Source organism: Canis lupus, chromosome 24 (assembly GCF_048164855.1).
Source record: "Canis lupus baileyi chromosome 24, mCanLup2.hap1, whole genome shotgun sequence".
NCBI classification, from domain to species: Eukaryota; Metazoa; Chordata; class Mammalia; order Carnivora; family Canidae; genus Canis; species Canis lupus.
Window position 1 is genome coordinate 5,510,830 of NC_132861.1, and position 27,665 is coordinate 5,538,494.

At 40.4% G+C, this 27,665-nt stretch overlaps 1 protein-coding gene across 1 annotated transcript; it reads right to left on the reverse strand.

Annotated features, from left to right (window-relative positions):
- Positions 1 to 15,862: 15,862 nt before the first annotated feature.
- Positions 15,863 to 26,954, reverse strand: RFXAP (regulatory factor X associated protein). The gene is made up of 5 exons (XM_072797183.1): positions 26,733 to 26,954; positions 26,506 to 26,629; positions 25,612 to 26,417; positions 20,028 to 20,135; positions 15,863 to 17,880 (listed from the first exon to the last, which is right to left on the reverse strand). Exons 1-5 carry the CDS (start codon positions 26,952 to 26,954, stop codon positions 17,770 to 17,772), a joined length of 1,371 nt encoding a protein of 456 aa, XP_072653284.1. The 3' UTR covers positions 15,863 to 17,769.
- Between the last annotated feature and the right edge of the window lie 711 nt (positions 26,955 to 27,665).

Below are 27,665 nucleotides of genomic sequence, written 5' to 3' on the forward strand. Positions count from 1 at the left end.
CTGCTATATATAGGAAAGAACAATTTTATTATTGTAAACATCTGTTCATTATACATATATTACATACCAGGAAAGGTGCTAAGGATGACTAGTGAGGAAAAGGTAAGATAAAATTCAGGAAGAAATTCTCTTCCTTCCATTTCCCTCTGTTTTGTTTTTTTTTTTTTTTTTTTTTTTTTTAAGATTTTATTTATTTATTCTTGAGAGACAGAGAGGCAGAGACACACAGGCAGAGGGAGAAGCAGGCTCATGCAGGGAGCCCAATGCAGGACTTGATCCCAGGTCTCCAGGATCAGGCCCTGGGCTGAAGGCGGCGCTAAACCGCCGAGCCACCCAGGCTGCCCTCCCTCTAGTTTTAAAATGAAGGGGAAAACACATAAATATTTCGAAAGATTAGCCTTCTTACTAACTTGATCAAGGTTTTCCTTTTTTTATTTTTTTAAGTATGGCCTTTATTCAAAAGAGATTTGTAGACTTCCAAACTGTAAGCAAAGGAAAGGCTATTCTGGTTTAGATGTAGACAGGGATTATGAGACCTCCAGTTTAAACTGAGTTTATAGAGAACAGTGATTATGTCTTATCTGCTTTTGCATCCTCATGGTTCCTGACCCTGTTCCTGCCTCTAATGCTTGGTATTGGCACTTGAAACACTAACCAGTACAGGTTTTTTTGGTAATATATCGTGGCATAGACCTACGTGACAGTCTTTAAACATTAACCTATCTTAGAGAAGGGATCTTTTCATCATCCTAGAAACCTGTGCATATTCATTTATCAGATCGTTCTTATGCAGAGCCACTATAAATGTACAGCAGGCACTGTAGATGCAATAACAACACAGTTTATGCCTTGAAAGGAATTTCCCAGTTTGGGGAGGAAGATGAACGAGTATGCCAATAAAGGTCACTGCATTATCAACTGTGGCAGGTTGCTGGGGGAACAAGCAGTGACATCTCCATCAGGCCCAAGGTAGGCACCTGGGAAGGCTTCTGGACCAATCCAATTTGTCTTCCTTACCATCAGTTCCCTTAGCAAGTCATCCAAGACCTTCCTAACCAGGTTGGATGCCTCCTTTTTGTGCTGCCATCATACTTGTGCTCATCAAATGTCAGTTACTAATTCCTGCATCAAACTATTTTCTTGTCCAACTGTCTGCCAGACTGGGAGCTCTTTAAGGGCAAGGATTGTATCTATTCATGTTCATCATTTTCCAGCTACTGTTTAGAAAGGCATTTGGGGTTCACATTGTAAAGGCAGAATTGATATTTGTTTCCAGTTCCCCTTTTTAAACATCAGCAAATATTTCATTTCTCCTTTTTTTTTTTTAAGATTTTATTTACTTATTTGAGAGACTGTGCACAAAGGAGAGAGTACATGAGCAGGGGGGCAGGGAGAGGAAGAGGCAGACTCGCCACTGAGCAGGGATTCCACCCCCACACACAATGAGTCGGGCTCCATCCCAGGGCCCCGAGATCGTGACCTAAGCTGAAGGCAGATGCCTAACTGACAGACACCCAGGCGCCCCTTTTTTCTCCTCTTTGAAATAAAATAATGGCAGCCCTCCAATTGTATGCCCAGTGACCATGCTGGAGCTGGAGTTGGTGGGTATGAGCCGCATGCTTATAATTTGGTTTGGAAATAGATACTAGCTGCACTGCAGTAGCAAAGAAAGGTAGTTCTGACAGTTAAACAGTTATAATTATTTTCATTCCAAGCACTTATTTTTAAAATGTGAATTTTGGTAAAGACTAGAAAGAAGTATAAGGAATTCTGATGTGGCAACCAAAAGTTGCAACTGCTCAGCTCCACCACTGCAGTGCAGAAGCAGCTGTAAACAAGATGTAAACAGTGAGCATGACTGGGCTCCAATATAATTTTATGAACACCAAAATTTGAATTTCAGTATTTTTCACATCATGAAACATTTTCCCTTTGATTTTTCCCAACCATTTAAAAATGTAAAAAGTATTCTTAGCCTGCGGCAGAACAGAAATAGGCTGCGTGTCGGATTTGGCCTAGGGCAGAGTGTAATGGTTTGCCAAGTCTTACTTGGAGGATTGAGAGGACATTCCAATCACAGCCATGCTCCCATCTCAATGCAGCCTCATGAGGGACCCCAAGCCTGATCACCAGAACCCTTCAGCTGAGCTCAGCCGCCCCACAGCATGTAAGTAACACAACAAAAAAGGTGGTTATTTTAAGCCATCATGCTTTGGGGTGGTGTGTTGAATAATGGAAACAGTGGTCATAACCATCGTTCTTATGTTTGGAATGTTGATGGAACTTTGTCTTTGATTCATCAGGAGGCCTCAGGGGAGAGTAGCTTCTTCTCACAAAATGCAGGCATGCCTATTTGAAAGTACCTACAAACAAATCTTTCCTCTTCATAACTTTACCCTGGTGATATAGAAACGTATACAGTCTTTCTTAAGATGTGAAAAACAACCAGAAAAGTTATGACTAGTGAGATTTTCTGTCTTCCTCTCTTGTAATTGCACCTTGTACCATTTACTGTCCTCAAATTGGAGACCACAGTCAGCACTAATATGATTTTATACCAGTTGCCTTTGAAGATCTAATAAACAGGATATATTAATAGTATTATATTAATATTAAACATTTGCACAAAAATGTATTACTACTTATAATTATATAAAAATACACATACATACCTAAACTTCTCTGTCACATTGATTAGAATCATCTGTAGGGGGACTGTAACTAAGACAAGCATTATTTCCTTCAGAAAGTGAAACAGTCTTAGAGAAACCCGTATTTTTCTAAGATCCTCAAAAGTTGTCTGCTACTATGAAAACTCAAGTTTGCTTTTAGCAGGGTTGTGCTCAGAGAACTTTTTTTTTTTTCCAGGCTATTATACTTTAAAAGCCGGCCTTTTCTTTCTAAAAGAGATTTCGGGGTGGGGGGGGGGTCCCTGAGTGGCTCAGTCGGTTAAGCAACTGACTCCTGATTTCAGCTCAGGTCTTGATCTCTGAGGGTCATGAGATTGAGCCAGTGTCAGGCTCTGCACTCAGTGGGGAGTTTGCCTGAGAGTCTTTCCCCCTTCTCGTCTTCTGCTTCTCCCCCTGCACGAGCACATCCTCTCTTTAAATAAATAAATAAAATCTTTAAAAAAAACCTACAATAAAATAGACTTTGTGGCATGAACACCCTGCCTTTTGTGCTCAGGAGTAGATCCTTGTGTCCAGGAATGTGCCTGAGAAAAGCCAAGCATTCCTCTCATATCAAGATTCCCTTTTCTTTTCCTTACATGTTTCCTGTGTCCCTTCTATCTTTTGTTCACCTCTTTTGTGCCAGCAACAATCAAAATCACCCTTTACTCACTAGTCACAGACATTTGCTACCTATAGTAATCTTATTAGTGCTGTGGTCTCCAATTTGAGGACAGCAAATGATACAAGGTGCAATTACAAGAGAGGAAGACAAAATCTCACTAGCCATAACTTCTCTTATGGTTGTTTTTCACATCTTAAGAAAGGCGTTTCTATATCACTAGGGTAAAGCTGTAAAGATGAAAGACTTATTTTGCTGCAGTATACAATAACAAAAACTGTTCATCTCTAATGCTTTAGAATAATACAAGTGATTATTTGGAAGGGAAGTAATAAATGTTAATAGAGGAAAGTAGTCCATGTCCTGAGTAGAAGATGAGATCAACTCATCTATTAAATAGTTCAAATATCTTCACTAAAATAGTTTTAAAAGCATGTTAACTTTAAACTCAATAAAAACAGCATTTTAATCAGACCTTTTTTCTATAGTGGGGCAGTTCAGCCCATTTTAAAATAAATTGCTCTTTTTTTAATAAATTGCTATCTGAACATGGGTAAATGTAGATGCCATTCAACAGCATCTGTTGTCATGACTATAATATTTTTAGATGAATGAAAGAAAATGAGAAGCTGAAGGAGTCACAAAGGTAAAAGAAAAAGAGTATTAAATTTTCCATGTTAATTAGTTACAGAAAATAAATGAAGACAATTTGACATACCTGTACTAATTATTTTTTCTAATTCTAGAAAAAGAAACAGGAAATTATAAATCAACAATCATTTGAAAGGTCCGAAATTGGATCTTTTAAACCAACACTGGAAACCAAAAGCCACAAAAGATATATTGAAATATACAAAAACTAAAACCTTATAGCAAAAATACTACAAAAGAAGTAAACAGGCAAATTTTAAATTTGGGGAAAAAATGAAAAATAAAAATTTGGGTGTCTGCCTGGGTGGCTCAGTCGGTTAAGTGTCTGCCTTTGGCTCAGGTCATGACCCCAGAGTTCTGGGATGGAGCCCCGCATTGGGCTCCCTGCGCAGTGGGGAGCCTGCTTCTCCCTTTCTCTCTGCACCACCCTCCACTCATGTGCTGGCTCTCTATCTCAAATAAATAAAATCTTTTTTAAAAATGACAGAGTTTTGATAATATTCACCAGACTTTTGCATACTGAGTAGACAAAGGGAGCCTAATGAAAAAATAGACAAAAGATAGGACTAGGTGATTCACAGAAGAACAAATCTATATAACCAACAAGCACATAGGAAAAGGTACTCAAATCTTCCACTATTCAGAGAAATGCTAATAAATGTAACAACGAGCAGTCCATATCTATCAAGGAAGGGTTAAAAAAGAACAGTAATTCCTGCTGGCAAAGATAGGAAAAGAAATGCTCCCTTGTTGCTAGTAGACATTTGCAGTAATAGAGCCTTTTTAGGGGGAAAGAAATATATCATCTAAACACGAATCTATATATTCCCTCCACCCAACAATCCCAATTATGAGAATCTATTCCAAGGCTATCGAACTACCAGTACATACCAGTACATAAGGATACATTACAGGGAGGTGGCATTATTCATAGTGGCAGAAAACTGGGCAAGTGAATGCCATTGACAATAGAATGATTGAACGTGATGATACATTCTCATCATGAGATGCTCTGAAGCCATGTAAAGGAATGAATCAGAACTCTAGCAGAGACTCAGGAGGACTTCTATCTACACAGTACTGGGACATAAAAAAGTAATATGCTGATGTGTATAATATGCTCACATTTTTATGTAACCAACAGTTGCTATATGTGTACCTATGTGTCTTACAAAATATAGAAAAGGAAGAATACATGCTAGGTTGTGGACATAGGTTATCTGAAGTTGGACAATACATGGAAGGATAAGAGTGGGGAACCAAAAAATGAAACAAAAGGGAGAGCCTAATCCAGAAATCCTCAGTATATGCAATATGATTCATGTACTTGTATAAAATTATGTATGTGTGTGCATACAGAAACTTGAAAACATTTAGCGTAGATTGAAGTGCCTTCCGTGTTTGAAACTAGGCACTTAGAAGTGTTAGCTCCTACTTTAGCAACAACATTCTATTGTGGGCAGAGCATCACTTTTGGAGACAAGATTTAAGTTCAAGTCTTGGCTCTGCAACCAACAGTCAGACCTGTTCTATAAGTCACTTAACTTCTCTGAATTTCTTTCCTCATCCAAAAACAGGGACGAGACTTGCCATGTTTTGAGGTTCAAATGAATCAACACATGAAGTACTTTCTAAAGTAATATAATTGGGGGCAGCCCCGGTGGCCCAGCAGTTTAGCACTGCCTGGTGTGATCCTGGAGACCTGGGATCAAGTCCCACGTCAGGCTCCCTGTGTGGAGCCTGCTTCTCCCTCTGCCTGTGTCTCTGCCTCTCTCTCTGTCTCTCTCTGTCTCTCATGAATAAATAAATAAAATATTTTTTAAAAAATAAAGTAATATAATTGGGATGAAGGGACGCCTGGGTGGCTCAGTGGTTTAGCATCTGCCTTTGGCTCAGGTCATGATCCCAAGGTCCCAGGATTGAGTCCTCTGCCGGGCTCCCCGCTGGGAGCCTGCTGCTCCCTCTCTGTCTCTGCTTCTCTGTGTCTCTTATGAATAAATAAATCCTTAAAATATATCTATATTTAACCAGGTGGAAGTTATATTTGTCTTCTAACACATTCCAAAACTCAAGGATTAATATACAAAAGCTTTATTTATTTGATAGTGCATCCATTGTCAAATCCAGGTTCAAACTGCACTGGTCTCCCCGTGATTATGTGCACAGCTCACAGTACTTACAACAGTGTGCAGTAAGTAACTCAGAGTCACAAGTCCTGGATTTGAATCCAGCTAGTTATGCAATCTTGAGCAAGTGACAACCTCTGCAAGCTTGCTTCTGCATCTACAAAATAACCCTTGTGCATACACTACAGGGTTGTTGTGAAGACTTAGTAGCCAGAATTGTTTTTGAAAAGTGTAAAATGCTAGAAAATGGTATCATTCTGTCATGCTGTCTTTAGATTATAATCTCCTTTCTTTATGCACCTCCAGGAGGGAAGCTTACATTTGGGCCTCTGAACGGATGGTAGGTAACTCCAGGGGGAAACTGCACTATAAATAAGTGCTAAGTATATGGAAATGTAGATTACTAAGAACATTTCTTCAGAAAGCAAAGGAAAAAGCATAAACAGCATATTCTTCTTAATTTGTAACAGGATTTCAGTTTGCAATAAAAACATATTTGAAAAGTCCTCCATGCACTGGTAAAAATTTAAGTAGCACAAAGAATTATTTTGATAAAAGCTGGTCTCCTAACCACTGAATCTCCATCTCCATTCTTCTACTCCGTACCACCAGTGCCCCAAATTTCCTTTATGGAAGCAACTCCCAGTTTTGAATACAAATTCTCTGTGTACAAATATATCTTTATATATTACTTTTGGTAAGATTGGTTAGAATCCTTTGCATTTGTCTATTCATAATTAAGTCTTATTAATTATAATTACTTAAAATACACATAATTTTTGGCCAATATTGCCTTTGACTGTTCTTTTGAGGCCATCTGGTTGGTTGTCTTTTTCTTCACAGTAGTTTGGATGAACTATTCTGAAGCAAAAAATCTATAGTTTTCTCTTTTTTCTTTTATTATTACTTTTAAGCAAGTTTTTGTAATTCTCTAGAGCTGCTGGTTGATGAGCTGAAATAGATCACTCTGGGTTTCTCCTTGAAGTGACCCCTCCTGGAATGATGTTTCTGTCATGAAATCCTACAGGCTTGTTTATCCACCCCTCCAAATCAAGCTCAAGTGGAAGCCTGGGAATAGTCTTACAAGGATTTCAAAGAGCTTGATTTACTGAAATGTATTGTTATAGAATATAATAACATCACTAATCCATTGTAAGGGATACTGCTAGTTTCCTAGCTTAAATATCTTGTGTTCTCTCATTCTTCTGAAACTTGGCTTGGCAATTTCATTGAGAACCCCTTCCTTGTTGGCCTCATTTCTTCTCTGCTCAGCCTGAACTCTGTTACTGAAAGCACTCTCTCAAAAGCATCCTAAACTCCTTGTGCTCTTCTTCCATTAAATGAATCCAAGATCAAGCCTGCAATATATCTTTCCTATGATGGCTGGTTGAGCCCTATGAAATAGCGTCACATGACTGCAGAATGACATTACAGATTCCTGGTTTCCAGTATGCCAAATCTTTAATGCTGTTCAGTAATCCTTTTACCTACAGTATTAGGATATAGTTTGGCTAAATATAACGGAAACATAATAATCATGGCAGACCTGGGATATTCCATTTCTCTTTCAGGTAGTCCTCCAAAAACAAGGGGTTTCAGGCTAGGATGATAGCTCTGCTCCTCGAGGCCATCCAAGGACCTAGGCTCCTCCTACCTTGTTCCCTATTCCTAGTGAATTATCCTCATTTGGCTTACAGGTGATCTGCTGCTTTGTCCACACTCTAAACAGCAAGATAGGGGGAAGAGGAAAGTGGGCTGCCTGCTTTCTTTTACAGGGCACTAGCTAGAAGTTACACACATCACTTCTGCTTCTACCTCACTGGCCATAATTTACTCACGCGGTCTCAGTGAATTTCAAGGACAGCTAACAAATAGTCTTTTTTTTTTAAAAAAAAAACACCACTTTAAAATTTGCCATACAGAGGAGGGGCAAGACGGCGGAAGAGGAGGGTCCCCAAATCACCTGTCTCCACCAAATTACCTAGAAAACCTTCCAATCATCCTGAAAATCTACGAATTCGGCCTGAGAATTAAAGAGAGACCAGCTGGAATGCTACAGTGAGAAGAGTTCGCGCTTCTATCAGGTAGGAAGACGGGGAAAAAGAAATAAAGAAACAAAGGGCTCCAAGGGGGAGGGGCCTGCGAGGAGCCGGGCTGAGGCCGGGGCGAGTGTCCCCAGGACAGGAGAGCCCCGTCCCGGAGACGCAGGAGCTGCACCGACCTTCCCGGGCGGAAAGGGGCTCGCGGGGAGGTGGAGCAGGACCCAGGAGGGCGGGGATGCCCTCGGGCTCCCCGGGACACTAACAGACACCTGCGCCCCGGGAGAGTGCGCCGAGCTTCCTAAGGGCTGCAGCGCGCACGGCGGGACCGGAGCAGCTCGGGGGCTCGGGGGCGGCTCCGCGGAGGGGGCTGCGGGGCTGGAGCGCGAATCCACCAGCGCAGGCCCCGGAGCACAGGGCACCGGGACACAGCCCAGGATCCCGCCTCCCCCGGGACAGGCAGAGGCCGGGAGGGCCCAGGACAGCGAGGACGCTCCTGCCCGGATCTGAGCAGATCAGCGGCCCCGCCCCGGAGCCTCCAGGCCCTGCAGACGGAGAGCTCCGGAGCTACTGCGGGGGCTGAATCCAGGGCTCCAGAGCTGGCCCCGCCACTGGGGCTGTTCCTCCTGCGGCCTCACGGGGTAAACAACCCCACTGAGCCCTGCACCAGGCAGGGGCACAGCAGCTCCCCCAAGTGCTAACACCTGAAAATCAGCACAGCAGGCCCCTCCCCCAGAAGACCAGCTAGACGGACAAGTTCCAGGGGAAGCCAAGGGACTTAAAGTACACAGGATCAGAAGATACTCCCCCGTGGTTCTTTTTTTGTTTTGTTTTGTTTTGTTTTGCTATTTGATTTTCCTTCCCCCACCCCTTTTTCTCCTTTCTTTCTTTTCCTTTCTCTTTTTTTTGTTTTTTTTCTTCCTTTTTTTTCTCTTTCTCTTTTCTTTCCTTCTTTCTCTCCTCTTTCTCCTTTTCCCAATACAACTTGCTTTTGGCCACTCTGCACTGAGCAAAATGACTAGAAGGAAAACCTCACCTCAAAAGAAAGAATCAGAAACAGTCCTCTCTCCCACAGAGTTACAAAATCTGGATTACAATTCAATGTCAGAAAGCCAATTCAGAAGCACCATTATACAGCTACTGGTGGCTCTAGAAAAAAGCATAAAGGACTCAAGAGACTTCATGACTGCAGAATTTAGAGCTAATCAGGCAGAAATTAAAAATCAATTGAATGAGATGCAATCCAAACTGGAAGTCCTAACGACGAGGGTTAACAAGGTTGAAGAACGAGTGAGTGACATGGAAGACAAGTTGATGGCAAAGAGGAAAACTGAGGAAAAAAGACAAACAATTAAAAGACCATGAAGATAGATTAAGGGAAATAAACGACAGCCTGAGGAAGAAAAACCTACGCTTAATTGGGGTTCCTGATGGCGCCGAAAGGGCCAGAGGGCCAGAATATGTATTTGAACAAATCATAGCTGAAAACTTTCCTAATCTGGGAAGGGAAACAGGCATTCAGATCCAGGAAATAGAGAGATCCGCCCCCCCCCCTAAAATCAATAAAAACCGTTGAACACCTCGACATTTAATAGTGAAGCTTGCAAATTCCAAAGATAAAGAGAAGATCCTTAAAGCAACAAGAGACAAGAAATCCCTGACTTTTATGGGGAGGAGTATTAGGGTAACAGCAGACCTCTCCACAGAGACCTGGCAGGCCAGAAAGGGCTGGCAGGATATATCCAGGGTCCTAAATGAGAAGAACATGCAACCAAGAATACTTTATCCAGCAAGGCTCTCATTCAAAATGGAAGGAGAGATAAAGAGCTACCAAGACAGGCAGCAACTAAAAGAATATGTGACCTCCAAACCAGCTCTGCAAGAAATTTTAAGGGGGCCTCTTAAAATTCCCCTTTAAGAAGAAGTTCAGTGGAACAGTCCACAAAAACAAGGACTGAATAGATATCATGATGACACTAAACTCATATCTCTCAATAGTAACTCTGAATGTGAACGGGCTTAATGACCCCATCAAAAGGCGCAGGGTTTCAGACTGGATAAAAAAGCAGGACCCATCTATTTGCTGTCTACAAGAGACTCATTTGAGACAGAAGGACACCTACAGCCTGAAAATAAAAGGTTGGAGAACCATTTACCATTCGAATGCTCCTCAAAAGAAAGCAGGGGTAGCCATCCTTATATCAGATAAACTAAAATTTACCCCAAAGACTGTAGTGAGAGATGAAGAGGGACACTATATCATACTTAAAGGATCTATTCAACAAGAGGACTTAACAATCCTCAATATATATGCCCCGAATGTGGGAGCTGCCAAATATATAAATCAATTATTAACCAAAGTGAAGAAATACTTAGATAATAATACACTTATACTTGGTGACTACAATCTAGCTCTTTCTATACTCGATAGGTCTTCTAAGCACAACATCTCCAAAGAAACGAGAGCTTTAAATGATACACTGGACCAGATGGATTTCACAGATATCTACAGAACTTTACATCCAAACTCAACTGAATACACATTCTTCTCAAGTGCACATGGAACTTTCTCCAGAATAGACCACATATTGGGTCACAAATCGGGTCTGAACCGATACCAAAAGATTGGGATCGTCCCCTGCATATTCTCAGACCATAATGCCTTGAAATTAGAACTAAATCACAACAAGAAGTTTGGAAGGACCTCAAACACGTGGAGGTTAAGGACCATCCTGCTAAAAGATGAAAGGGTCAACCAGGAAATTAAGGAAGAATTGAAAAGATTCATGGAAACTAATGAGAATGAAGATACAACCGTTCAAAATCTTTGGGATGCAGCAAAAGCAGTCCTAAGGGGGAAATACATCGCAATACAAGCATCCATTCAAAAACTGGAAAGAACTCAAATACAAAAGCTAACCTTACACATAAAGGAGCTAGAGAAAAAACAGCAAATAGATCCTACACCCAAGAGAAGAAGGGAGTTGTTAAAGATTCGAGCAGAACTCAACGAAATTGAGACCAGAAGAACTGTGAAACAGATCAACAGAACCAGGAGTTGGTTCTTTGAAAGAATTAATAAGATAGATAAACCATTAGCCAGCCTTATTAAAAAGAAGAGAGAGAAGACTCAAATTAATAAAATCATGAATGAGAAAGGAGAGATCACTACCAACACCAAGGAAATACAAACGATTTTAAAAACATATTATGAACAGCTATACGCCAATAAATTAGGCAATCTAGGAGAAATGGACGCATTCCCGGAAAGCCACAAACTACCAAAACTGGAACAGGAAGAAATAGAAAACCTGAACAGGCCAATAACCAGGGAGGAAATTGAAGCAGTCATCAAAAACCTCCCAAGACACAAGAGTCCAGGGCCAGATGGCTTCCCAGGGGAATTCTATCAAACGTTTAAAGAAGAAACCATACCTATTCTCCTAAAGCTGTTTGGAAAGATAGAAAGAGATGGAGTACTTCCAAATTCATTCTATGAGGCCAGCATCACCTTAATTCCAAAACCAAAGACCCCACCAAAAAGGAGAATTACAGACCAATATCCCTGATGAACATGGATGCAAAAATTCTCAACAAGATACTGGCCAATAGGATCCAACAGTACATTAAGAAAATTATTTACCAAGACCAAGTAGGATTTATCCCTGGGACACAAGGCTGGTTCAACACCCGTAAAACAATCAATGTGATTCATCATATCAGCAAGAGAAAAACCAAGAACCATATGATCCTCTCATTAGATGCAGAGAAAGCATTTGACAAAATACAGCATCCATTCCTGATCAAAACTCTTCAGAGTGTAGGGATAGAGGGAACATTCCTCGACATCTTAAAAGCCATCTACGAAAAGCCCACAGCAAATATCATTCTCAATGGGGAAGCACTGGGAGCCTTTCCCCTAAGATCAGGAACAAGACAGGGATGTCCACTCTCACCACTGCTATTCAACATAGTACTGGAAGTCCTAGCCTTAGCAATCAGACAACAAAAAGACATTAAAGGCATTCAAATTGGCAAAGAAGAAGTCAAACTCTCCCTCTTCACCGATGACATGATACTCTACGTAGAAAACCCAAAAGTCTCCACCCCAAAATTGCTAGAACTCATACAGCAATTCGGTAGCGTGGCAGGATACAAAATCAATGCCCAGAAATCAGTGGCATTTCTATACACTAACAATGAGACTGAAGAAAGAGAAATTAAGGAGTCAGTCCCATTTACAATTGCACCCAAAAGCATAAGATACCTAGGAATAAACCTAACCAAAGAGGTAAAGGATCTATACCCTCAAAACTATAGAACACTTCTGAAAGAAATTGAGGAAGACACAAAGAGATGGAAAAATATTCCATGCTCATGGGTTGGAAGAATTAATATTGTGAAAATGTCAATGTTACCCAGGGCAATATACACGTTTAATGCAATCCCTATCAAAATACCATGGACTTTCTTCAGAGAGTTAGAACAAATCATCTTAAGATTTGTGTGGAATCAGAAAAGACCCCGAATAGCCAGGGGAATTTTAAAAAAGAAAACCATATCTGGGGGCATCACAATGCCAGATTTCAGGTTGTACTACAAAGCTGTGGTCATCAAGACAGTGTGGTACTGGCACAAAAACAGACACATAGATCAGTGGAACAGAATAGAGAACCCAGAAGTGGACCCTGAACTTTATGGTCAACTAATATTCGATAAAGGAGGAAAGACTATCCATTGGAAGAAAGACAGTCTCTTCAATAAATGGTGCTGGGAAAATTGGACATCCACATGCAGAAGAATGAAACTAGACCACTCTCTTTCACCAGACACAAAGATAAACTCAAAATGGATGAAAGATCTAAATGTGAGACAAGATTCCATCAAAATCCTAGAGGAGAACACAGGCAACACCCTTTTTGAACTCGGACACAGTAACTTCTTGCAAGATACATCCACGAAGGCAAAAGAAACAAAAGCAAAAATGAACTATTGGGACTTCATCAAGATAAGAAGCTTTTGCACAGCAAAGGATACAGTCAACAAAACTAAAAGACAACCTACAGAATGGGAGAAGATATTTGCAAATGTCCTATCAGATAAAGGGCTAGTATCCAAGATCTATAAAGAACTTATTAAACTCAACACCAAAGAAACAAACAATCCAATCATGAAATGGGCAAAAGACATGAAGAGAAATCTCACAGAGGAAGACATAGACATGGCCAAGATGCATATGAGAAAATGCTCTGCATCACTTGCCATCAGGGTAATACAAATCAAAACCACAATGAGATCCCACCTCACACCAGTGAGAATGGGGCAAATTAACAAGGCAGGAAACAACAAATGTTGGAGAGGATGTGGAGAAAAGGGAACCTTCTTACACTGTTGGTGGGAATATGAACTGGTGCAGCCACTCTGGAAAACTGTGTGGAGGTTCCTCAAAGAGTTAAAAATAGACCTGCCTTACGACCCAGCAATTGCACTGCTGGGGATTTACCCCAAAGATACACATGCGGTGAAACGCTGGGACACCTGCACCCCGATGTTTATAGCAGCAATGGCCACGATAGCCAAACTGTGGAAGGAGCCTCGGTGTCCAACAAAAGATGAATGGATAAAGAAGATGTGGTTTATGTATACAATGGAATATTACTCAGCTATTAGAAATGACAAATACCCACCATTTGCTTCAACGTGGATGGAACTGGAGGGTATTATGCTGAGTGAAGTAAGTCAGTCGGAGAAGGACAAACATTATATGTTCTCATTCATTTGGGGAATATAAATAATAGTGAAAGGGAATATAAGGGAAGGGAGAAGAAATGTGTGGGAAATATCAGAAAGGGAGACAGAACGTAAAGACTGCTAATTCTGGGAAACGAACTAGGGGTGGTAGAAGGGGAGGAGGGCGGGGGGTGGGAGTGAATGGGTGATGGGCACTGGGGGTTATTCTGTATGTTAGTAAATTGAACACCAATAAAAAATAAATTAAAAAAAAGAATCAAATAAAAATGAAGATATGAAAACCTTTCAAAAAAAATTTGCCATACAAAATATATACTGGAAAATGTAAAAATCACACAGATATATAGATATATAAAATGTTTAGCTTGCTGAACTTTCATTAACAGAATACACATGCATACCTGGCATCTAGGACAAGAAGAATACTAGAAACCCCAGAAGCCTCTTCATGCCTCCTCCTGGTCCCTGTCTCCTCCTGGGCCCTGACCCCTCCTAAGGCTATCCATGCCTGCATTCTGACAGTAAGCTTCACTTGCATTTGTACTTTACATAAATGGAATCATCCACACATCGTTTGTGTCTGGATTCTTTGGTATGGTATTATGTGAGAATCAGCTATGTTGTTGTGTGGCTGCTATATTCCCAACACAAAATTCTATTAGTATGAAAGAAAGGAAAAACAGGTATCAGGGGATTATTAGCAGGCTACTAGTTATTAGCCATCTCTCTCATTGACTTCAATGTATATTCCTAATTTTCCCCTTTTTCCTAAAGCTTTCCCCACTCCACCTTGGCAGTTGACTTCTGACTTTGTTGGAAAATGGGAGCTGTGAATTCCTTTATGCTCTTATTGCTACAAATATACCACATCTATATTTATAATATCTCCTTTCCTTTAGCCTCAAATGAACTAGCACAGCATTCCTTCTGCTATATTCTGTTAACACGGTCACAGGGCCTGCCCACATTCAAGGGGGTAGAAAATAAAATCCGATTCTTATTGGGCCATATCACGTAAGAGCATGTGGAGTGGGAGACCTAGTGGTAGCCATCTTTAGGAAGTACAGTCTATACCACACCTAGCTTGAAAGCATTTGTACAGATTTTAAAACTCTAAGAATTATATACAGAACTATGGGAGGTAACAAATTTTTGTTTTACACCATTGTTAAAGCAGCAAGAACTATATAGCTAGGTATATCGGTTACCTACTCTCAAGAATGCTGCAAAACCAATGACCCCCAAACACTGTGGCTTACAATCGTAAATATTTATTATTCCTTACAAGTCCTCAGGGCAGCTGGGTGGTTCTGCAAATCTGGGCTAGATATGGTTGATCTGGGCTGAGATCAAACGCATCTACTGTCAGGTGGCAGATTAGTTGGGGGACAGCTAGTCTAGCACAGCCTCACTCACATGTCTGGCTCTTTACCACGGCAGCTCAGTAGGTTTCTAAAAGATCAAGTGGAAGTGTTCAAAATCTTTGGAAATCTACTCAAAGCTGGCATGTATTATTTCTTCCACATTCTATTGGCTAAACCTACTCACAAGGCCAGTCCTTCAGATTTAAACGGTAGATGAATAAAGTCAACTTCTTGGTGGGAGAAGTGGCAAAGTCATTTTGCACAAGTCTGGAGTATAGGAAGGGTAAGTAATTAGAGACATACTGCAATAAATCTACCCAAAATAAGTAAAAACTGTACTGCTTTAAAGATCTATCTGTAAGCATATACAGAGATAAGGATTTATGTACACATAAATTCAATCGCTCTTGTATTAATTCAGCATTCCCTGGCCTACTACTGTCCCTTCTTTCCTAACCCTCCTATTCTATTTGAAGGATAAGCTTATTTTTTTTTGCCACTATAAAAGTTAACTTACACTGTAGGGATTCAATTAAGCTCCAACACTAGAACTAAGAGAATAGTTAATAACAAGTGTAAATGAATTCCTCTGCACCCAGGATGAAAAAAACTAAAGAACAGAATAAGTGAATCAGACAACTTAAAGGTCTACAACTAGATTTTAATGAATAATTTTGGTGAAATCTGTGTTTTTGCACATATATACAGACACAAAACACACATAAAAAATAAATAGAGGGCAGCCTGGTGGCTCAGCAGTTTAGTGCCACCTTCAGTCCAGGGCCTGATCCTGGACCCTGGGATCGAGTCCCACGTCAGGTTCCCTTTGTGGGGCCTGCTTCTCCCTATGCCTGTGTCTCTGCCTCTCTCTCTGTGTGTGTGTGTGTGTGTGTCTCATGGATAAATAAATAAAAATCTATAAATAAATAAATAAATAAATAAATAAATAAATAAATAAATAAATTTTTAATATACATTTTAGGGCTTTAAACCTAAGAAACCAACACACTTTTGCACAAACTTAAAAAACATAAATTATCTAACATTGGAAATGCTTTTTTAAAAAAGATTTTATTTATTTACCCATGAGAAACAGAGAGGTAGCAACACAGGCAGAGGGAGAAGCAGGCTCCATGCAGGGAGCCCGACGTGGGATCATGCCCTGGGCCGAAGGCAGCGCTAAACCGCTGAGCCACCCAGGCTGCCCGGAAATACTCTCTTGACATTTGATTTTTGACTCTTATTGATAGGTTTGCCTTTTAAAAGTTTTCCTAGGAGACAATGCAAGAAAAAAGTATCTATCCAGATGACCCATCATTCTTTGAACATTACTTCAGGAATAACATGGTCTTAAATTAGCTCAATTTTGAAAGCTCCTGAAAAAATGCGGGAGTGTTATTCTTACTTTGAAAAGGAAATGAGTTTTAAAAAATGGTTTTCGTCTTGACATTGGTAGAATGAGATACATCTATACCTGTTCACAAATTCAACAAGTCTGCTTTAAAAGAGTAACACAAGTAGTTAACATGAAGCGAGAAGCCAACTTTAGGAGAGAGGCTTTCATTCCAGTGTACTTATTAAACTCCTCTCCTAGGTTTTACCAGCACATCTCTGGGAAAGAAATACACATCCTAATTTCACAGATAACTAACAATGATCATTTTCCTTATATATTTAAAATACACTTACCTCTTTGACAGCTCCAGTCTTAACTGTGAAGAAAAAGTTATTTCAAGAACCCAATTCTAGGTACCCCAACTACATTTTATTACCACAAGTAGTATCACAACTATCAGTAGGGTTTTTTTGTATATTTTTTATTGGAGTTCAATTTGCCAACATATAGCATAATACCCAGTGCTCATCCTGTCAAGTGCCCCCTCAGTGCCCATCACCCAGTCACCCCATCCCCCCGCCCACCTGCCTTTCTACCACCCCTTGTTCGTTTCCTAGAGTTAGGAGTGTCTCATGTTCTGTCACCCTCACTGATATTTCCCACTCATTTTCAAACTATCAGTGTTTCTTAAGAGGAGGATTACTGGCATTGTGCGTGAGATAATCATTAGTTGTGAACGGTCATTCCAGACATGGTAGGACATTTAGGATTCCTGATCCATTCACTAAAAACTAGGAGTTTCAAGGTCACTGTGACTACCAAAAACATATCCATCCTTTCTGACTGCCCTTAATAAGAACCACTGAACTAATGATCAAAGATTAATATGTACTAATTTTGTGACTTCCACAGAAAGTAACTGCTTCATTACCTTCAGTAACAATGACTGAAGTGAAACACTATGCTTATAAAAACAAGTGTAATTAAATGTTACTTTGGAAAGATAGGCTGTTTCTTCAAATTCATGGCAATATGGAAGGATTAGATGCACAAAGTGCAATACTTATTTATCCCCAAATGCACACATACATTTATAGGAAAACGACTGTTTATGCTTTACTAGAATATCTTATCCCATTTATCTTTAGTATAAAAATATGTCCATCTACTATACAAAATACAAAACATGTGAATCTTCTTGATAAATTCTTTCACACTGATGTTCCTGGAAACTGCTGCTGTCTTTGCTCCAAAACTTGCTGATTTAATAGTTGTTGCTGTTTCTGTAAAAATTGCACCACTTCTGGACTTCTTAGTAATGACTTGAAAAGAAGAAAGAAAATATACTTATTAACATCATTCTTACAGGCTTAGATTGTCTTCATGCTATAAAATTACTCTGCTAGGTCTCTCTACCAAGGCACAATACGCTTATAAAACAAATTGTGCCTGAAATGAACTCACACTTGCACCCAATGCACTGTATTAAACTGCAAGCTAATGATAATAAAATTTGATGTCATACATCAAATACTAAAACCTAAGAGTAATGGGTAAAGCCTAATCTTATCAGTGACTCTGTATACAAAGGAAATGCTTTATATGTGATGCCAGCATATATATTATCTATGAAGCATAAGAGCAAACAGCCAAAAATAGCACTGGCCCAGGATTACAGCAAAGAAAAACAAGGTTATGAAAAGGGGCCACTTGTGAAAATGGCAGTTAGATGACAGTTTGGAGACCCATTTAAGGATTCAATTTCACTGACTTAGCCTATTAAGTCTTTCTGAAGAAATTAAAGAGTGTGTGTGTGTGTGTGTGTGTGTGTGTGTATGGGTATACAGGTATTAATAAAAGCAGTATTAGCATATCACAAAAATTTCAGAAAAGACAGAATGATCTAAAAAATATAGTTTTGTACACCTACCATTTTTAAATATAGTCATATAACAAATATAACAGACTGTGATTAATATGCTTTTACTATAATAAAATACTTATATATATTGATGAGGAAAAGAAAATTTGGTTCCCCAAAATTAAAAAAGATAAACCGAGCAAGGTGGAAAAACTATCATTAAACACTGATTTAAAAATTTAACATTACAGCACAGTACATTTTTTAGTTACTTGTTTTGTTTAAAACTTATAGTCACCTATACTTCAATAAAAAAGTTATTTGTAAAGATGTACCAATATTCTATTAAGTAAAAGTGTGATAGTATACTCAGCTAGTTGTTTCAACTATTTCTATTTGTGATAATTACATTTCTGGCATCATCTTTATGCTTAACTTTATCCATATACAGGATTTATTTCCTGCTGAGCTAAAGGGATGACCATTTTAGAGACTCCTGATAACACCTGCTTTCTAGAAGTCTGATATGAATGTACAATACCATCAACAGTGTCCATTTCATGAAGACCCTAACATCACTGTTTGCGATCATTTAAATAATTTTCATTTGTGGTATTGTTTATTGTGATTTTTACTGACACTGAATACCTTTTTATATCATTTAATGAGAGCATTTCTGCTTTTTTTCTGTATATATTTTTTGCAATGTATTGAAGCCAAAAATTTTTTATCAATTTATATGAATATTTTTTGTAAGCTAAAAATGTCAACCATATTAACCATAGTGTCTTATATGTGTTGCAAATATTTTTCCTGTATGCTATATTGGAGTTTGTATTTTCACCACCATTTTTGACTACAGTATTCATTTCTTTATAATTTCGTCTATTTCTTTCAAGCTAGAAAAAGTTTTAAGATTAAGTCTCAATTCTATTTTTTTATTTTAAAATCTTTATCAGGAATTTAGTTTGATGTATAGTGATATGGCTAAATTCTTTTTTGTCTTTAAATTATTACCCAATTATTTCCATATTTATTGAAAAAAATCTCTCCTTTTCTGATTCAATTCTGATGCCTTCTAGCAAATTTCTAATAGAGATCTTTATCAAATGTTGGTCTCATTCTACTTCCATACCACTAAAGCATTATTCCATAAACCACAGAATTCAGAACAAAGTCTGTTTTAAAACTCCATCTTGGGGATCCCTGGGTGGCACAGCTGTTTGGCGCCTGCCTTTGGCCCAGGGCGCGATCCTGGAGACCCGGGATTGAATCCCACATCAGGCTCCCGGTGCATGGAGCCTGCTTCTCCCTCTACCTATGTCTCTGCCTCTCTCTCTCTCTCGTGACTATCATAAATAAATAAAAATTAAAAAAAAAAACAAAAAACTCCATCTTGCTCAAATATTCAAGGTTTAGTCAATGAAGATATAGGAATAAAGGTGTTTCTGCTCATATAGTTTTGAGAAAGCATTAGGAGATTCCAGTGTGTACTAGCAGAGGAACAATTCTTCTGATGACCAGTTTAACAAGTTTTAAAATCCCAAAAACCTAAATAATTCTAACAACTTTTGTTAATAAATTTGTAAGTACTTTACAGATACTCACCAGTCTTTTTTGATTTAACACTTGTTCTAAAAGAGTAGGTCTTGCAGGACGATCCCCAAAGGTTCCTGTTCTTTGTTTAACAATGGAGAGTATGTTATCTGTACTTTCCTGGAATAAATCATAAAAATGTAAATAAGATTAACAGTCAACATAATAATCCATGACTGTACACTTTTAATGATGTAATGAATGGGTCCTCAGCTTCTCTTCCTTCTTGCCCGGTCCCTGTAAAACTTTGGGAAAATCCCTCACTAAGTCATAGATAAAATGTTGGCAATTAATCTTACAGAATACTCCTCACTCCATCTCCCTCCACTATTTCCAACCACAGATCTCCAGTCTCTTGAAGGTCTCAAAATCAATAGATTTTGAGGCAAAAGTGGGAGGACCAAAGAGTTATTTGTGAGCCATTTTCAGTACCACTAAAAATGCCAGGTGGAAACTGAACATTCCCTTCTGATAAAGCTATCCAGGCCAAAACAAAGTTTGCCTGCCTTTGGATGGAATACATAAACTCAAAGGCAATTTACATATTGCTAGAGACACTGATAATTTTTCTGTCCAGTTAAGGACAATTAAATGGGGTGGGGGGGGCAGTAAAATAGTAAAGAAACACGATACAAAGCTTTCAAAATTTGGAAGTCATTAGGAAAAAAATGACAAACTGGATTTGAAAAGACTGGAAAGCACTGGTACAAATAATCTCCTGCCACTAGTATAGACAAAATAGCCAAGTCCTAAAATGAAAACCATTCTCTGAAGACATGCTTACCCAAACAAAATCAGCAGCCCTAATTATTGTATCCCGCTACTTGACAGAATTTTAAATACTTACAGTTTTCCTGGCATAACTAAATACTGTAGTTAATGGAGATATTCTGATTCTTATAAAACCATAAAATACTGACCACATCCAAAAATTCTGACTAAACAAGTCTAAAACTGGGGATCCCTGGGTGGCTCAGCGGTTTGGCGCCTGCCTTTGGCCCAGGGCGTGATCCTGGAGTCCTGGGATTGAGTCCCGCGTCAGGCTCCTGGCTCCTGTGTCTCTGCCTCTCTCTCTCTCTCTGTGTCTATCATAAATAAATAAATAAATAAATAAATAAATAAATAAATAAACAAACAAACAAACAAACATCTAAACAAGTCTAAAACTATAAGTGTTTTACCATCAAGCAATTCCATACGTAAATTTATTCTTCTCCCTTTGCTCTTCATTTAGGTGGTTACTGAAGCTCTGTTCTTCTCTTGACCTCTCTCGACTGGCCTCTAAGTTCTACTTTCTCTCTTTTAGTCTGGGAAGTTTATCATTCTGATAACCAGATAAAAACAAAAATAATTTCTTCCTCTCTCTCCACTGGATTAACTATGTGTGGCAGTTTCATTTTTATGTGGAGAAGAAATGGAATCATGAAACTGACTTGATGGCAGAGTACCCTATATTCTTACAACCTCAAAGCATGATGTAGCTTCACAATATTAATGTCACAAAATCACAGAAATAACCTTGAGTCAGCTAGTCCAAATTTCTACAATGTTGGGATTCTCTTTTCAAAAATTTTCAACACTTTTTGTCCTAAGGAGCTCACCAACTTTTGAGGCATCCCATTTAGTTTTAAATAACTCCAACATTTGGGTAGACTGAACTGGTGATTTTCACCTAAAAGTACTAGTTACATAGAACTATGCAAAATAAACCTACTGCTTCTTCCAAATGATAGCCTTTTAGATATTTAAGGATAATGATCACTCTCCTAAGTCTATTCTTCTAACCCCAGTTCCTTTATGTGTCTCTTCTATAACATAACTTTTACATGCATGGACTAAATGTCATATATATTTGTTCCTTATTAAACTTGATTTATGTAAATGACTTTAAAACCTTAATTTCTAATCTTGCTTTTCACACTACAGAAGATCCCTATCACCACTTATCAGTCTTACTACAATAATCTCCTAAAGAACCTATAAATATATAGGCCTTGACTTTAATCTACCCTATTAGAGTAGATCCCCTGTTACTTCCTAATTAGAAACTTCATTTGAAGACTCCAAACCCAAATCTCATGGTCTGGCATTCAATACTATACAAAAACTAGCCTCAAATTCTCTTTCCAAATTTATTTTTCATGAGTTTTCCACATAAATATTCTGCTTTAGTTAGAATGGTCTCCTTGCTTCTTCCCAAAAGTGTCTTCTGTATTCCCACTTCCCTTTCTTTACTAAGAGGTGTATCTCTTTCATCTATCAAAATTTGAGGGGAGCGGGATCCCTGGGTGGCGCAGCGGTTTAGCACCTGCCTTAGGCCCAGGGCGCGATCCTGGAGACCTAGGATCAAATCCCATGTCGGGCTCCCGGTGCATGGAGCCTGCTTCTCCCTCTGCCTGTGTCTCTGCCTCTCTCTCTCTCTGTGTGACTATCATAAATAAATAAAAATTAAAAAAAAAAATTTGAGGGAAGCAATATAGTATAGAGCGAAGGATCTAGAATCAGATTGCTTGGGTTTGAATACCTGCTGGCCATATGACCTAGGCCAAGTTACTTAATCTCTGTACCTTAGTTTCCATAAAATATAGCACCTAGGGACACCTGGGTGGCTCAGTGGCTGAGCGTCTGCCTTTGGCTCAGGTCATGATCCTGGGGTCCAGGGATTTAAGTCCTGCGGGAAGCCTGCTTCTCCCTCTGCCTATGTCTCTACCTGTCTCTCTGTGTATTTCATGAATAAATAAATAAAATCTTTTAAAAAAGAGAAAAAAATATATAGCATCTATGTAGCATTGCTAAAGGGTATGAGACTCCATTTATAGCTTAGCACAGTGCCTGGCACGTAAGAAACTTAGCTGATTAAGCATAAACTATTAGCCACCCTTTCTGGTGTACACTGAGTTATATTTTCTCTGCAGCCTTTCCAGAGTATCCCAGCCTATAATGATCTATCCTCTCCACTATTAAAGTAATACTACATAGTTGGCCCTTATTAACTATCCTGATGGTCTCTGCTGGTTATTGTGTTTACAACCCAGTTCAACAAAGACTTATAGCTCTTGACATCTCTTCAGAACTGGTAGAGTGTCCCATAACATAAGACAAATGGTATAGCAGGGTATTAATTTTTGCTTATAGCAGTTACTTTTCTTTCCTAAAAAAAAACTCATATAAATTATTTTAGAATAGGAAAATTATTAGGGTTCTTTTTGTGGGAGGTGGTGAGGGAGACTTAATTCAGTATCTATTTGCCTTTAATACATTTTCCTCAAACAGTAGATGTAAAAGCTGGATAGTTAGAAGGAGAAGGTAGCTATAAATAAAATACTTCTTTCTTGAAAAGAAGTGCATTATCTTTTCTTTCTGTGAAGAATTCTGAAGTGAATTTGGAATGTGTAGAGGGCAAACAATGGCCCTTACTAAGTCTGTAGTAAGTGAAATGCTTATTTCCATAATTACGTGTAATCCAAGATTTGCTAAAATATATTTTACAAGGATGTGGATACAGGTTTTAAACCTAAGATCCACAGGGGTCCTGAACTCTATAATGTGTATGCAAAATTAAGTGCCTACCTATGTGTATTTTTCTGGGAAAAGGGTCCATTAGGTTTCATCAGATTCTCAAATAAGTCATTTTACCCTAAACAGATTAAGACTCAATGGGATGAAAAGGAAAGAGATGTCACTCGGACTCTAAGCAGTGGGAACTGTGACATACTGATGACTATAGATTTTAAAAATCTTTAGAACATCACATTTATCAACTATTCCAAAGTCTAAAATTTTAGCAATGTGGCAGCTGTTCAAGTCTAGCAAAAACTAAGAAATTTAAAGAGTTTGAAAATACATCGTAGGATAGCTATCAGTTTAAAAAATTTTCTGGATCATTTTTAACAAAATTAAATATTTTAATGAAAATCTACTGAGGAACTATAGCTTTTATTAAAAGGAGGAAAGCACACAGGATGAAATACCTGCTTATCTATAACTTCTAAGTATACCACTAATAATGACAATAATAGTGGCTAAGGTTTACTGACTTTTACTTTCTGTTAGATACTGTGTGAACCCTCAATGTGAAATATCCGATGCAATGTTATGAACCACATACCATTTTAATACCCATTTTACAGACGAAGCTGAGCTTAAGAGTTTAATAGCCTGTTCAAGGTCACACAACCAGCAAATGATAGAATGGAGATTTCTGGAACTAATAAGGTTTATTTCAAACAACCATGTTGCAAATGCCAAAAGAGTTTTAACCCTTATCGAGTAGAAGCAATCCAATGTCAGACCTGTTCAAAGTCTTGTTCCTGTCCTCAAAAGAAAAGACATAATTGATCTAAGGAGGCCTCATCGACAGGATCTGTGCGGTCGCTGCAAAGACAAGAGATTCTCCTGTGGCAATACTTACAGCTTTAAATACATCATGTGACAGGCAGTATGAATTGTGCAGGACACCCAAATTCTCCTTGTAACTTTGCTCTGACTTGGCATTGGAAAATGGATTAGATTTTTGTACTTTTTGTAGGTTGTATAACAATTGTACAATGTGAATAGAATAAAATAAATGCATGTAAACAAAAAAAAAAAAAAAGCAATGCTTTGTAAAGCATTGGCTTTAACCTTCAACATAGTTCAAATCAAACACTCCAAAAATCTTTCTGAGATTTACACCTCATTATTATTATTCCATTTTCTTTTCTAAGAGCACTAAGAAAAGATCTAGTAAGGGACAGAGACGACCTGGGTGGCTCAGTGGTTGAGTGTCTGCCTTTAGTTCAGGGCCTGATCCTGGAGTCCCGGAATCGAATCCCACATTGTGCTCCCTGCATGGAGGCTGTTTCTCTCTCTGCCTTTCTCTCTCTCTCTCTCTCTGTCCCTCTCTCTGTCTCTCGGGAATAAATAAATAAAATCTTAAAAAAAAAACTTAAAAGAAATAAAAATTCTGTAATTATTACCTTTAAAAAAAGGTGAGAATAGGGTACTAAGAACAAGGATACTGAGAACAAGGTATAAAGTACAGGGTACTAAGCATGGGAGTACTGAGAACACGTCTATTAAGTATAAGGCTACCGAGACCAGATTTACTGAGAACACAGTACAAAGAATAAGATTAACTGAGAACAGGACACCAAGAACAGAATACCAAGCACAGGGGTACTAGAACAGCTTGCTTAAGAATAGGGATACTGACAACAGGATGCTGTGAATAGGGTAATGAAATCAGGAAAAGATCACCTTCTCCAAAGTACGATTTCATCGAGGTTCCTGTCTCTTTGCTCCTTTAACGATGAACCAGATCAATCACTTACTATCTGTCCTTCCAGCCCATATCCCAGATGTTTGAAATGCCGGAGCTGCTGATGTGTCACATCATTTCCGCGGACATCTATTCATCTATCACAAGGATGCAACAGAACTGCTAAGGCTTTTGCACATGTCTGTATAAACTTTAATTTAGGACAAGTACTCACTCACTCTCAGCCACAAGTCCAGCTACAGCAACCCGGCCCATCTGGGGCGGCGGCTAAGAGTGGAGTTTCTTCTAACCACCTCCCACTCCCCCAAGCCCAAGGCCCCGGCTAAGGTCTGATACCTCCAGTCTGACGTTTCCTGTGCTGCCGGCCTGGGCGGCCCCACTGCAGTTCAGGGCCTGGTCACTTTTCTTCTTTTTGTACTTGTCCTTGTACATCTTGTTGCGGTGTTTCTTGCACATCCAAGGCTTGCGCTGCTTGGCCACCTGGCTCGTGGTCTCGCTGCAACCCTCGAAGGTGCAGGTCTTGCTCGTGCTGCCCCCGCCGCCGCCCCGTCGCCGGGCTCCCCCGCTGCCACCCTCGCCCCCGGAGTGGGTCTCCTCGTCCTCCAGGTCCTCCAAACTAGCCGTGCTCTCGCCTCCCCCCGGGGCGTCAGAAGCGTCCAGCAGGTCGGCCTCGTCGTCCCCCGCCTCCTCCTCGCCGGCCCCCGCCACCTCGCACAGGTACCGAATGGGCTTGCCCGCCCCGGCGCCGTCCCCCAGGGCCGGAGCCCGCCTCGGGACGCCCTCGGCCGCGGAGTCGTCCTGCCCGCCGCAGGGGTGCATCACCAGGAGGGCGAACTGCGAGGCGGCGGCCGGGACAGGGGCCGGAGCCAGGGCCTGGCCCGGAGCAGGGGCGGGGGCGGGGGCGGGGGCGGGGGTGGGGGCCCCGGGGCGGAGCGCGCCGCAGGCTGCGCCCGGCCCCGCACCGTCGACGACACCCTGCACCTCCGTGCTGCTGACACCTTGCGGGGTCCACGACCCCAGCCCCTCAGCACCCGCAGGGCCCAACGGCTCTCCGCACCCCAGAGTCCGCGCAAGCCGGCGGGAAACAGATCGGCTCCGCCGGGCAGCCCCGACTGCGCCTGCGCCTGCGCCTGGGCCTGCGCCTGCGCGGGAGCGTTCCCACGCCAGGGGCCTTTCTGGGAACGCGGCGTCTCTGACGGGCGGGGCTCAGTCCCCCGCGCAGGAACTGACTGCGCAAGCGCGGCGCTGGCGGCGGCGGCGGCGGGTTGGTCGGCGCCGCAGCGGCCGCGCCGCCCGATGTGTGTGGACGCGAAGCTCCTGGGCGCCCGGTAAGACGGCGCTTTTTTGCTGCAACCTATTGTGTTTAAAAAGTTTCAGAACACTTGTGAGCTGGAACTCCACGGTGCAGAGTTTGTTCCTGAGCGATTTCATGTCTGCGGCGTTCGGACGCTACTGACCATCGTTCGCCCCACGCTGCCTGGAGTCGGGGATGCGAAGCTGGGGTGTGGTGGGCGGTGTCCCAACCCGGGGCTCGGGGCATCAGTCCAGGACGGCAGAGGCGGCCCGTTTGAAAATCGGATAGCGGAGAAGGACACTTGGGGCCCAAGTTCAATTTGTGTTGAGATCCGACATGATTTGTTCCTGATAAATTTGTTTTTTCTCTTGACATTTACTGTCATTTGCTATGACTGCTAGGGTAGGTCTTTTAATGACGTTTTCATTCATAGCAGTGAAAATGCGTGAAAGGCAACCGTGGATGACAAATGTTAAAAAAGAGAACAGTAAATGATCTGTCATTTTTGCCAGTTGTTGCCCACTTGCTGGTTGCTAAATCTTAAATTAGCCAAATCTCACGGGGGGGAAATGATCCTGACAGGTCTTGAACGAAACTGTCAAGGGGTTGTGCTCCTTCCATTTATCCCTTGCTCCTTGCCTCGTCGGGTTTTGCACTCCACCTTTTGCCAAGGAAAGCGATGACTATCCAACCAATGATAAGTGCGCGCACATTAAGGCGTTTAGATGCTGATGTGTGAGTAGATCAGCAGCTGCATTTCCAAGAGAGGTACGGCGGGTAGAAGAAAGTGTGGCCTTAGACAGACCTGGGTGGCACTGCCCTGTGTGACCAGGTCTAGTTAGTGACAGCCTCTGAGCTTTGGCTTTCTCAGTGGTGACAGGGTCAGGCAGTGGTGTGCTAGACCAAATCGATGAGAACCAGTTGTTAAAATATCAGGAATTTAATGAGCCGGAAGTTAAACACTGTCATTATTAAAAATTAAATTACATAAACAAATTATTTTTAAAAGCTTAAAATCTCAAAACTCATCACTTTTTTTTTTTTTTAAGATTTTATTTGTTCATGAGAGACACAGAGAGGCAGAGACACAGGCAGA